The following is an 11,143-nucleotide window of genomic DNA, read 5'->3' as shown; positions in this document are numbered from 1 at the left end:
AGGCAGACAGAGCTCCGGGGGCACTGCCCGCAGGCCAACTCAGCGGGCTCATCTGGGACACGCTCAAGAGGGAAAGAGATGTTTCAAAAGGCACAGGTTTCCTGGCACCATCAAGGGATCAAGAATTCCTGGCGGGCTAGTCCTAAGGACACATTTCATCTACCTAGTTTGGATGACTTCTCAAATATCACCACTACTCATTCCCAGAAAAATACCAGGAGAGCTTCAGAGGTGACTTTCCCCCAGAAGGAACAGGCACTCACTGAAAGCAGTGGCTTTAGCTGCTCCAGAGCCTGGTGCACGAAGTCGCAGTGGGCCTCGGCATAGCCGTGAACGCAGCTGGTGAAGAGGCCCTGGGCGTATTGGTGGAACTTGGGCAGCTCGTCCAGCAGCTGCGCGTTCAGGGCCTCGTAGTTGTTCCGGGCCGACTGCAGCTCCTCCAGGGTTTTCTTGTCCTTTAACTTCTCTGCCCGTTCTGTGCAGTTGTAGAAGTCCAGGAGCTTGTCGAAGCGTTTCTGAACTAGCTTGTGGGGTCCAGTAAACATGCTGAGTAGCTGATTTAAGGGCGAGATGACAAGCCGCTCTGTCCTCTCCTTCTGTAGGGATAAGAAAGGCATGGTGCTTGGCCTCCCCGCTGATTCTCCCAAACACTCCTGAGGCTGATTTCATTATGTCCTGTACCAGCTGCTTTGCCGCTAGTGTACAAGCTCAACCTGTGTGTTCCCATAATAGTGATCTGAGCCAGCAGCAGACTCCACAAAACTTTCCCATTGATACTTCATCCAAAAGTCCCACATAGCACAGCTTACAAAATGTTAATCCCAGTTTAAACCCTTAGCTGACAAATGCTAAACTGCCCATTCATATGATGTACTCTTTATAAACAGGACTTGACAGTTTCTCTGGTAACAGGTTATATGTGATATGTATCTATATAGGTTGAATTTAGTACCAGATTTACTTACATAAATCTGGAGTACAATAACTTGTATACATACATAAAAGCTTTTTCTTTTTCTTTCTGACAGTCTCATTATGTTGCCCTTGGTAGAGTGCCATGGCATCATAGTTCACAGCAACCTCAAACTCCTGGGCTTAAGCGATTCTCTTGCCTCAGCCTCCCCAGTAGCTGGGACTATAGGCGCCTGCCAGAACACCTGGCTATTTTTTGTTGTAGCTATCACTGTTGTCTAGCTGGCCCAGGCTGGGTTCGAACCCGCCACCCTTGGTGTATGTGGCTGGCGCTGTAACAGCTGTGCTTCAGGTGCCAAGCCCATAAAAGCTTTTCTAATCGTAACTTGGTAATATCTACTTTCCCTTTTCAATAATCTGGGTTTTCTTTTAAATAGTCTCGCTCAGTCTGTTACCCATGTTTGAGTATAGTCAAATGATAGCTCAGGACAGCCTTGAACTCTTGGGCTCTAGCAATCCTTCTGCCTTACCCTCCTGAATACCTGAGACTACAGGCATATACCACTATATCCAACTAATTTCCCTTATTTTTTGTAAAGACAGGGTCTCAATTTTTTGGTCAGGCTGGTCTCAAACTTCTGGCCTCAAGTAATCCTTCTGTCTTAGCCACCCAAAGTGCTAGTATTACAGGTGTGAGCCACCATGTCTGGCTGAAATTTTCTCTTTGATTCTTTTTATAGGGACAGATATTAAGGGTAGGGTATTGAATATATGAAAAATACAAATAGGTATGTTAATTTACTGTTAGAACATCTATAAGCTCCCAAAGTTTTCATGTCTTCAGCCTCAAGCCATACAGAAATCTGTAAGAAACTGCCAAATCCTGCCCATTTCTTTCAACTAGGGATTAAACCCACATATTATCTATCTAGAATTTCCCAAGCAATTCGACCTTTAATACTTTCTTTATAGTTTGTACCATCTCCAAGATCTATTTCGTAACGTCTTAACTACATTCCTAAATATTCCTTTTTGAATTATTATTCCTGTATTTGCTTTCTTTTGATCAGAGTCATCAATAGTGACACTACATTAAAATTCCTAGTTTTCCTTTGTCCTCTTCATACAAAAAAAAAATCCATCTCAACATGTATAGGTCCTACCTGTCTCTTTAACTGGAAGTCTCTTTGAAAGTTTAATTGAGGCCAGTGGTGGTAGCTCACACCTGTAATGTTAGCCCTCTAAAAGGCCAGAGGCAGGTGCATCCCTTGAGCTCAGGAGTTCAAGATCAGCCTGAGCAAAAGTGAGAGAGACCCATCCCTACTAAAAATAGAAAAACTAGCCAGAGGCCAGGCTCAGTGGCTCATACCTATAATCTTACCACTCTGAGAGGCCAAGGTGGGTGGGTTGCATCAGCTCAGGAGTTCAAGACCAGCCTGATCAAGAGGTTAGACTCCGTCTCTAAAAAACTAGCTGGGCGTTGAGGCAGGCACCTGTAGTCCTAGCTACTCAGGAGGCTGAGGCAAGAGATTGCGTGAGCCTTGGAGTTTGAGGTTGCTATGAGCTGATGCCACAGCACTCTATCAGAGTTACACAGTGAGACTCTGTCTAAAAAAATTTTTTTAAAAGTGTGGTGCCTGTGGCTCAAGGAGTAGGGCGCTGGCCCCATAAACCGGAGGTGGCAGGTACAAACCCGGCCCTAGCCAAAAACAAAAACAAAAAAAGTCTGTGAAATAAAAAATTTAATTGAAAGGTTGGATATGCTCTGAGTATGGAATCCTGATACAAATAGAACTGAAATGCAGAGGGCATTTCTTGATGGCACTGACTTCTGAACGAGCTGATATTTGAGATGACCTAAAGAAGGAGGCCAACCTTTGAAGAAAAAGTCACTTACGAAATTTGTGAAGAGCTGGTCACTGATATAGCGATGTACCTTCTCAAACTGCTCCAGGTCTCGATGTCCCCTCTCCATGCACACGTCCCACATACTCACCGCAGCCACCACTTTCACACACGCTGACTCCTGAAGTGAATTAGAACAGATGTGAATAAGAATAAGCAGAATTTTTTGGCCTCATCATTCATCCTGTACAGTGGTCTACGACAAAGGGTTCCATAATTCAAGATCTCTCTAGTACCGTATTTTAGCTTTGAAATAAGCATCCTCTTGTAAACTAGTCTTTATGGGGCACAGAAAAGTCCACAACTTTAAGTTACAGAAAAACTGGTGAGGGCTCTTAGCTTCTCTTGAGCATCTATCTAACTGTATCGTGTGTCCCTAACGTGAGGGTTTCTTAATTCACCAGAGTCATAATCAAATTAGAACCAAGATGATTCCTGCAGGATTATGCCAATGACCAATTACCTGTCCTTGCTCAAGTCTTGGCTCAGGCCATCACCTTCTCAAAGACAATGGCCTGGCACCCTCTAAGAATCTCAACCTTCATCAGCTACGTGACTCTGACACTCCCAAGGGCTCTCGCTCTGCTTTTGCTGAACATGTGAGGGACCCATCATACAGCCCCTCCTAACTGTTGACCGCAACAGTTTGAACCCCAGCTTGGACTTCTTGGGATCTTCTCTGGTTACATCACACACTACCGGGTCTTTTGCCTTTTTTAGTTTAAGTTTAGGGAACATCTGTTACTTTGATATTAACACACGAATTCTAAATGGACTAAATACTGCATTTGTATATTTCAAGGGCAAACAAAGTCCCTAAGCTAAAACCATTAGTATCTCATACATTGGTGTGATGTTTTTATTTTTAGGACAATTTTAGACCTGTATCCTTAAGTCTGATACCTATCCATTAAAGCCAGTGCTTTGTCAGATAAAGTGGGGAATGTTTGTAATTCCCCTCAAGTGAGTAACCTCATGTGAAACATGACATCCTGTTAATCCCCCCACCTTTTTTGGCAACCATGTATGGGGCTGAGTTTTTCTTTTGAGACTGAGTTTCACTTTGTCGTCTCGATAGAGTGCCATAGTATCACAGCTCACAGCAACCTCAAACTCTGGGCCTTAAGCAATTCTCTTGCCTCTACCTCCCAATTAACTGGGACCACAGGCAACTGCTACAACGCCTGGCTAGTTGTAGAGACAGAGTCTCACTCTTGCTCGAGACTTGCTCTTGTTCGAGGAGTCTCGAACTCCTGAGCTGAAGCCATCCACCTGTCTTGGCCTTCTAGTGTTAGGATTATAGGCATAAGCCACTGCACTCAGCCTCTTAATTCGTTTTAAATGAATGTCGTAAAGTTCCCAAATAGCCCCTATGCCAATGTAGAGGCCAAATAATACAATGTCCCTCAGCTTATGTTCTTGCTGGCACTGTCTCTATTAGTCAATCTATCTAACTGTATTATTTGGCAGGGCTTTTCATTTTATGTCAGTGACAAAACTGTTCAAAGCTTTCTCTTAATTTTTAACATCAGCTCAGCACCTGTGGCTCAAGTGGGTAAGGTACCAGCCACATACACCTAAGGTGGCGGGTTTGACTCCAGCCCGGGTCTGCCAAACAACGATGGTGGCAACCAATAAAAATAGCTGGGCATTGTGGCGGGCATCTGTGGTCCCAGCTACTTGGGAGGCGGAGGCAGGAGACTTGCTTGAGCCCAGGAGTTGGAGGTTGCTGTGAGCTGTGATGCCACAGCATTCTACCCAGGGGGACAGCTTGAGGCTCTGTCTCAAAAAAAAAAAAAATTTTTTTAACGTCAACAGTCAGAACCAAAATGACCCATCTATTAGAGGGCTGTTAATATTACATATGTCCCACCTTAAAATGCTTCCTGTCATTGCTATGGAGATGAGCCTTATTAAGGGTTGCGGGCTCAGGTATATACTTGCTATACATTTAGAAACATTGGTAGAAAATAGGCAATGGAGTACTGGAATTAGAGGGACTGTAGGGGAAAGTGTTAAGAAGTGGCAACACAAAGGACAATACTCGGTAGTTCCCAATGATGGAATTCTTATTTGGTTTTAGAAATGGTGTCTTGCTACGTTGCCCAGGCTGGCCTTGACCTCCTGGGCTCAGATGATCCTCCTGCCTCTGCCTCTTTAGGATGTGGGACTACAGATGCATATCACCACACCTGGCTCATGTCCCAATATTGTTTTTGTTAAATCTCTCACTTTAAGCCAACAGGTTCCCAAAAAGTTTGACAAGCCCTCCCTAATTTTATCTAACTATGCTTTTAAAACATGAAGGGAGAAAGTTTGCTATTTAAAAGAAACATAGGGAACATTTCAAGTCAGTGGAGATTAGTACAAAAATATAGTAAGTTTTTTAAATCTTGAAATAGTTAAGGCCTTTTCTACCTAAGAAGCCATAAAAAGGTTTAATTCAACAATACAAAGATAAAACTTTTTGACATGGATAAATCTCTGTAAGAAAATGCAGAAGTCAACAAACTTAGAGGAAACATTAAATATTTGCAAACTGTCATCTTAGACAAAAGACAATTTCCTTCAAAGTATGGAGGTTCCAAAGATTGGTAATGATACAATCAATAGTTCTGTAAGTGCACCAAAATATGTAAATCATGGAAAAAGTGACTTAAACATGAAAAAATTGCAAACTTATAAGCAACGCAAATTTAAACTATATTGTAATAGTTTTACTTATTTTTTTAGATAAAATGTTTTGATAAATGTGTAATAGGGAGACATCATTGCTGGTGGGACCTTTAGGTTTACAACATCTATGAAATTTAATAATAGCTTCTTGTTTTGACCAAATGTATATTCCCTATAATTTGAGTTAGTAATACTCTGGCCTTTAGATATACTCACACAGATCAGAATACGATGTATCTACAAGGATGTTCCTTGTGCCACTGGGTCTGATCCTTCTGCAACAGCAATTTAAATATCTACCAGTAGAGGGCTAGTTAAATCTATCATGGCACCTCCACATAATCAAATACTACGCTGCTGTAAAAAAGGAAGCTCTGTTGTGTGGCTATGGAATTACTTCTAAAATGTTATTAAGTATGAAGCCCAAAGCATGAGAAAGTGTATATCCCTACAGCCTCCGCCCTCCCATGGGCTGTCTCTGATAGGAGAGAAGAATCTGATGAAAGGTGACTATCTCTATAAGATGACTGGGTAACAGGGTGGGAGGAAGAATCACTTTTACAAAAAAGCAAAGCATCTCTTTTAAAGACAGTTATTTACTTTGTAAGATCAAATGTTCATGTGTAAGGGATGAGAACAGTACCTACTTACACCACTCCATAAAATCAACAGAGAAATCAGAGATAAGAATAGAAAAGATTCTAGTCCTGGTTCTGACTTCATGAGAAAAGCACTGCTTGAGGCAAGAAAAGGTCCAGGCCCATCTCAGCTCTGTGGCTTCTCCAGTTTTCCAAAGCTATCCATGGTTCTAACAACTTCAGAGGCCTTCTGCGTAGCAATTTAATAATTAGGGCACCAACGAGATCAGAAAGCGCTTCCAGCAGGGTAGTCTCTCACTCTTATCTACTGCCCGTTGTTACTTTGTTCTGTTTCCTGCTATATTCAAATCTTCAAACTGGTTTTGATAAACTGTAACAAGTACTTTTTATTTATTTATTTTTTAGAGACCGAGTATCACTCTATTGCCCTTGGTAGAGTGCTGTGCTGTCACAGCTCACAGCAACCTCCAACTCCTGGGCTTAGTCGATTCTCCTGCCTCAGCCTCCCAAGTAGCTGGGACTACAGGTGCCCACCACAACACCTGGCTATTTTTTTTGTTGGAGTTTGGCTGGGGCGGGTTCAAACTTGCCACCATTGGTAGATGTGGCTGGTGCCCTGCTCACTGAGCCACAGGTGCCACCCAACAAGTACTTTTTAAATAACTAGGTAGATGAGACTTAAAAGGTGTGTCTTGGGGAAAAGGGTAATGAAGATTGAGAGGAGGAAGGAAAGAGCTGGGCCACTTTAATGTAACAGCATTAATCTTCTAAATGTTGTCTAACTTTTAAATAACCCGTGGGAATCCCAATAAAGAGTGTGTGGTAGCTTAATGGTTCCTTGAGTTCAGATCACTCACCAACACAAAGGATGAACAGGATAGGGGACAGAATCACACCGTAATGACTAACGAGGGTAATGTTGATTCTCACCCGGATATGCTGGAGGTAGAGAGACAGGTCTCGGATAAAAGACTTAATCAATCTTTCTTGCATTCGAAAGTTCTTTTCTGTTTCTTCAAATGCTTCATCTTTTATCTGTTCAAAATAAACAAGTGCTCTTAGCAAATATGGACTCCCCCATAATCCATCTTATTACCAAAAGTAGCTTTCCTTTTTTTTTTTTTTTTGAGACAGAGTCTCACTCTTGCCCTGGGCAGAGTACTATGGCATGGTCTTAGCTCACAGCAGTGTCAAACTCTCGAGCTCAAATGATCTTCTTGCCTCAGTCTCCAGTGTAGCTGAGACTATGGTTGCCTACCATGACACTGGGCTAGTTTTTCTATTTTTAGTAGAGATGGGGTTTTGCTTTTGCTCTAGCTGGTCTTGAACTCCTAAGCTTCCACTGCCCTCAGCCTCTCAGAGTGCTAGGATTACACACGTGACTTGTACACCTTGTAAGCAGGTCACCAAGGCCCAAATGCAGAGTTGGAGGTGGAAATCTCACCTTGTTTCCACCAGCCAGCAAAACCAGAGAAGCCCTGGAGGGAACCATGCCCATGGATGCCAGGCTGCTCCTGGGAACCCTGAAAAGCTGTCATACACGTGTTGAGCCTTTAGGTTCTGGGATCTCACCTGAGGAGCAAAGCCAGTGAGGTGCTTCAAGTGACTGCTAACGCGGTTAGATTTCTTGATGATGGAGTGGATGTTCAGTTTGGAAATTTTCTCCATAAGGCTATCTTCATCACCCTTACGGTACTTGAGGACTAGGAAATGAGTCAAAAAAGCACTTTCCTAAGCATAGATCTAATATAAGATGAGAATGAAACAGGACCAACAACCCAAAATGAAGCTGGCCCTATCTTCTATGAGTTTACAACTGAGCAGACAAAACATTAATCCAAATAATCATTTTGGACAAATATGACACCGTGAGCAGCAGGAGAAAGGAAGGTGGCAGAGGTGTGAGGGAAAGAACCTGAGATTTAGTGTCAAGGACCTCTGAGTCCAGAGCCTGGGTCTCCCACTTCATTTTACTGCTTCTTGAGCCTCATTTTCCTCTTCAATAAGACGCAGAAAGTAGTAGTTGCCTTATAAGACCATCAGAGAAGGCCTCATATAGAAATCAGATACTTATGTCCACTGGTCTCTCACAGTAAAATGCTATACAGCAGCATCTGATTAACTTTCACGTCATGTTAGACTTGCTCTGGAGGAAAGTCTAAAAGTAGAGGAGTAGCGAGCAGAAGCCTGGGTGGCATTAACCCCCCTTGTTGTAGAAGGTGGCAATGATGGCACATTTAGGAGATATGAACCAACAGAAACGGCTGGATGGCCAGAGCGTTCAGAGCCACAGGCAACAGCCCATACTAATGTGGGTATATGATTCAACTAAAAGGCAGACATAATGATTTCTAGATAACATTAAAATGTTGAAAGGATGACAGAAAGACAAAAAGGTATAGTATATTATAGGTTGCTGAGAATATGAGTAAGTCAGCTTAGAACAACCCTCATGTTGTACTCATTAGGGCCCTGAAAAGACATGTGCTGAATGAGGGGGAGAGGTTCGGTTCATTCTGTCCTGTAGACAAGGAGGGTATGGACTAGACAGTGTTGAGAGAGGCAGGAATGCTGGGACCCAGGGAGACGGAGTGGGTTTTTTAAAAACACAAACAGTCCCACCTGTAGTGGAAGCTACAAGACATTCAATAAGCCCTATGGAGAAAAGCGATCTAAGCATGGACTGAAAAGGAATGCCTTCCCTGACTTGAGGGGACCTTCCAAGCTTGAAGAACTCTTCTGTTCAACCATTCTCAAGTCTGTCTTCGTATCTCCTGGGAAAGGCCTTATTGCTACATGCTTTATCAGAGATGCCTTATTTCTAACATTCCAGGGTGATTTTTTTTTTATTTTTGTCCTTTTTAAAAAATATCACAGCTCTCCCTAATTCTACTACCATTTCTTCATCTCAGCCCTATTATACCTACCATCTTATCCAACTCTGGGAAAGTAATTCTTTTACTTATTTTTTAAAATTTCTTTTAGACAGGGTCTCGCTCTGGAGCACAGTGGTATAATCACCACTCACTGCAACTTCGAATTCCAGGGTTTAACTGGTCTTCCTGCCTCAGCCTCCTGAGAAGCTAGGATAACAGGGTGTTGCTATATGCAGATTAGTCTCAAACTCCTGGGCTCAAGTGACCCTCCTCCCTCTGCCTCCCAAAGTGCTGGGATTATAGGTGTGACCCACTATACCTGGCACAATTCTCAATTAATTAGGGAGAAAGCACTTTTAAAGGGCATACCTCCTTTTCACCAATTATGCTTTACTTACCCAGATCCTTTCGCCGTTTATATTCATTAATGTTAACATTGATTTCTTTGACTGCAAGGACTGCATTGGTTAAAGGCACTTTGTCTGGGTGAGATTCTGGAGTGGAATTCAGCAACTCCATCAGTAACAGTGGGTAACGCATTATTCTCTGAACTGGTTTGATGAGGAAGGAGCCCAGGTTAATATAATTTGTGCATCCCCTATAAAAGGAAAGAAAGACTCTAGTTAGCTGTCAATAAGACAGTGCCTGTGGATAGTATCTGTTCCTAAATATAGCTGTTCTTTTACCTTACTTTCTTAGTTCACTTAACAAATATTTCCTAGGCATGTACTACTTATTCTAGGTGTTAGGGATCTAATAGTGACTCAGTGGGAGAAGTCAGGCAATAAACAAAGTGTCATTTGGTGTGCTAAGTGTTATAAAAAAATACAGCAAGGTGAATCTACTTCTAGGTTTATCTACAAAGGAAGAAAATAAAGTCAGTCTTTTAAGGGCGAGGAAAAATCCACTAAAGAAATGAGCTCTTGTATCAACTAGTGATGGAACTTACCATTCACTGTACAGGGTTCTACATGGCAGTGGCATGGAAAAAAAAGAGACAGCTTATTAGAGACACGGCACAGATTTTCTTCTTTCTTTTTTCTTTTTTTTTTTTAGACAGAGGCTCAAGCTATCCCCCTGGGTAGAGTGCCATAGCATCACAGCTCACAGCAACCTCCAACTCCTGGGCTCAAGCAAGTCTTCTGCCTCCGCCTCCCAAGTAGCTGGGACCACAGGTGCCCGCCACAACACCCTGCTATTTTTTTGGGTTGCAGCCGTCACTGTTTTTTTTTGGCGGGCCCAGGCTGGATTCGAACCCGCCACCTTAGGTGCATGTGGCTGGCGCCTTAGCCACTTGAGCCACAGGTGCCAAGCCAGATTTTCACATTCTTCTCAGAACATACCTATTAGGCACACAAAGATCACATGTAATAAAAAGGACACTACATCAATGGGAGCATATCTAGCCTACTAAAAAAAATTTAGCAGCCTTAAATTTTACTGTGATCTATAGTACCTATCCATATATTAAATCTTTAGAACTTGCTTAAGTCCAAGAGAATAACACCTGATGTCAAGAATAATTTGGTCTTTGGTCTTGTTCATTTGGACTAAGCTATCTTCTTGGCTGCTGTTTACCTGAAAATGCTAAATTAATAATTTTCATATATGGATAAAAGTGGTTTAAAAAGACAAGACTACAAGCAGGAAGCACTTAAGATTTCCATGTGGCATAATGGGAATAGGACAAGTTACATAATAGGATATGTCTAATGTATGTTTAAAATAAGGTAGATAAAAAGTACAAACATTCACACAGAGTGACTTCTAAAGGACAGAACTAAGGAGTTATGATAGAAATAAAATGTTCAAAACTCCTACTTAAGGGCGGTGCCTGTGGCACAAGGAGTAGGGTGCCAACCCTATATACCAGGTGCAGTGGGTTTGAGCCCGGCCCCGGCCAACTACTACTACTACAAAAAAAAAAACAACTCCTACTTAAGATCTGCCAAAGAGTCCTGAAGATGCTTCTGGATCTTCTCATCCTTCTCATAGATCTCCAGCAGTGAAATGGCTTCATCGTGATTCTGGCAATAAACCTTGTATGTTCCCTCAAGCTCATCCCGGTGATCCAGAAACACAGGTCCTTAGAATACACACAAAGTGTTCTTAGTAACTTTCTTCTCACTAGCCTAAATACAAGTTACATAGCCAAACTTTAGTATCAATTAAATC

The 11,143-nt window shown here is 42.3% G+C and overlaps 1 protein-coding gene across 3 annotated transcripts in view; it reads right to left on the bottom strand.

The window, feature by feature from the left end:
- DNMBP (dynamin binding protein) overlaps window positions 1-11,143 on the bottom strand; it is a 126,193-nt gene that overhangs the window by 9,454 nt on the left and 105,596 nt on the right. For all 3 annotated transcript variants that reach the window (XM_023511613.1, XM_003787269.3, XM_023511614.1), the window contains 7 exons: window positions 10,907-11,054; window positions 9,918-9,935; window positions 9,367-9,566; window positions 7,665-7,795; window positions 7,023-7,127; window positions 2,810-2,938; window positions 264-596 (listed from right to left, as the gene is read on the bottom strand). In XM_023511613.1, coding sequence (XP_023367381.1) covers window positions 264-596; window positions 2,810-2,938; window positions 7,023-7,127; window positions 7,665-7,795; window positions 9,367-9,566; window positions 9,918-9,935; window positions 10,907-11,054 — 1,064 coding nt within the window. The remainder of the gene's footprint in view (window positions 1-263; window positions 597-2,809; window positions 2,939-7,022; window positions 7,128-7,664; window positions 7,796-9,366; window positions 9,567-9,917; window positions 9,936-10,906; window positions 11,055-11,143) is intronic.

This window comes from Otolemur garnettii, unplaced genomic scaffold, assembly GCF_000181295.1.
Source record: "Otolemur garnettii isolate 467f Iridium unplaced genomic scaffold, OtoGar3 scaffold00021, whole genome shotgun sequence".
Classification (NCBI taxonomy): Eukaryota; Metazoa; Chordata; class Mammalia; order Primates; family Galagidae; genus Otolemur; species Otolemur garnettii.
Note: the sequence above shows the minus strand (reverse complement) of the source record. Positions and strands in the feature narration are given on the sequence as shown.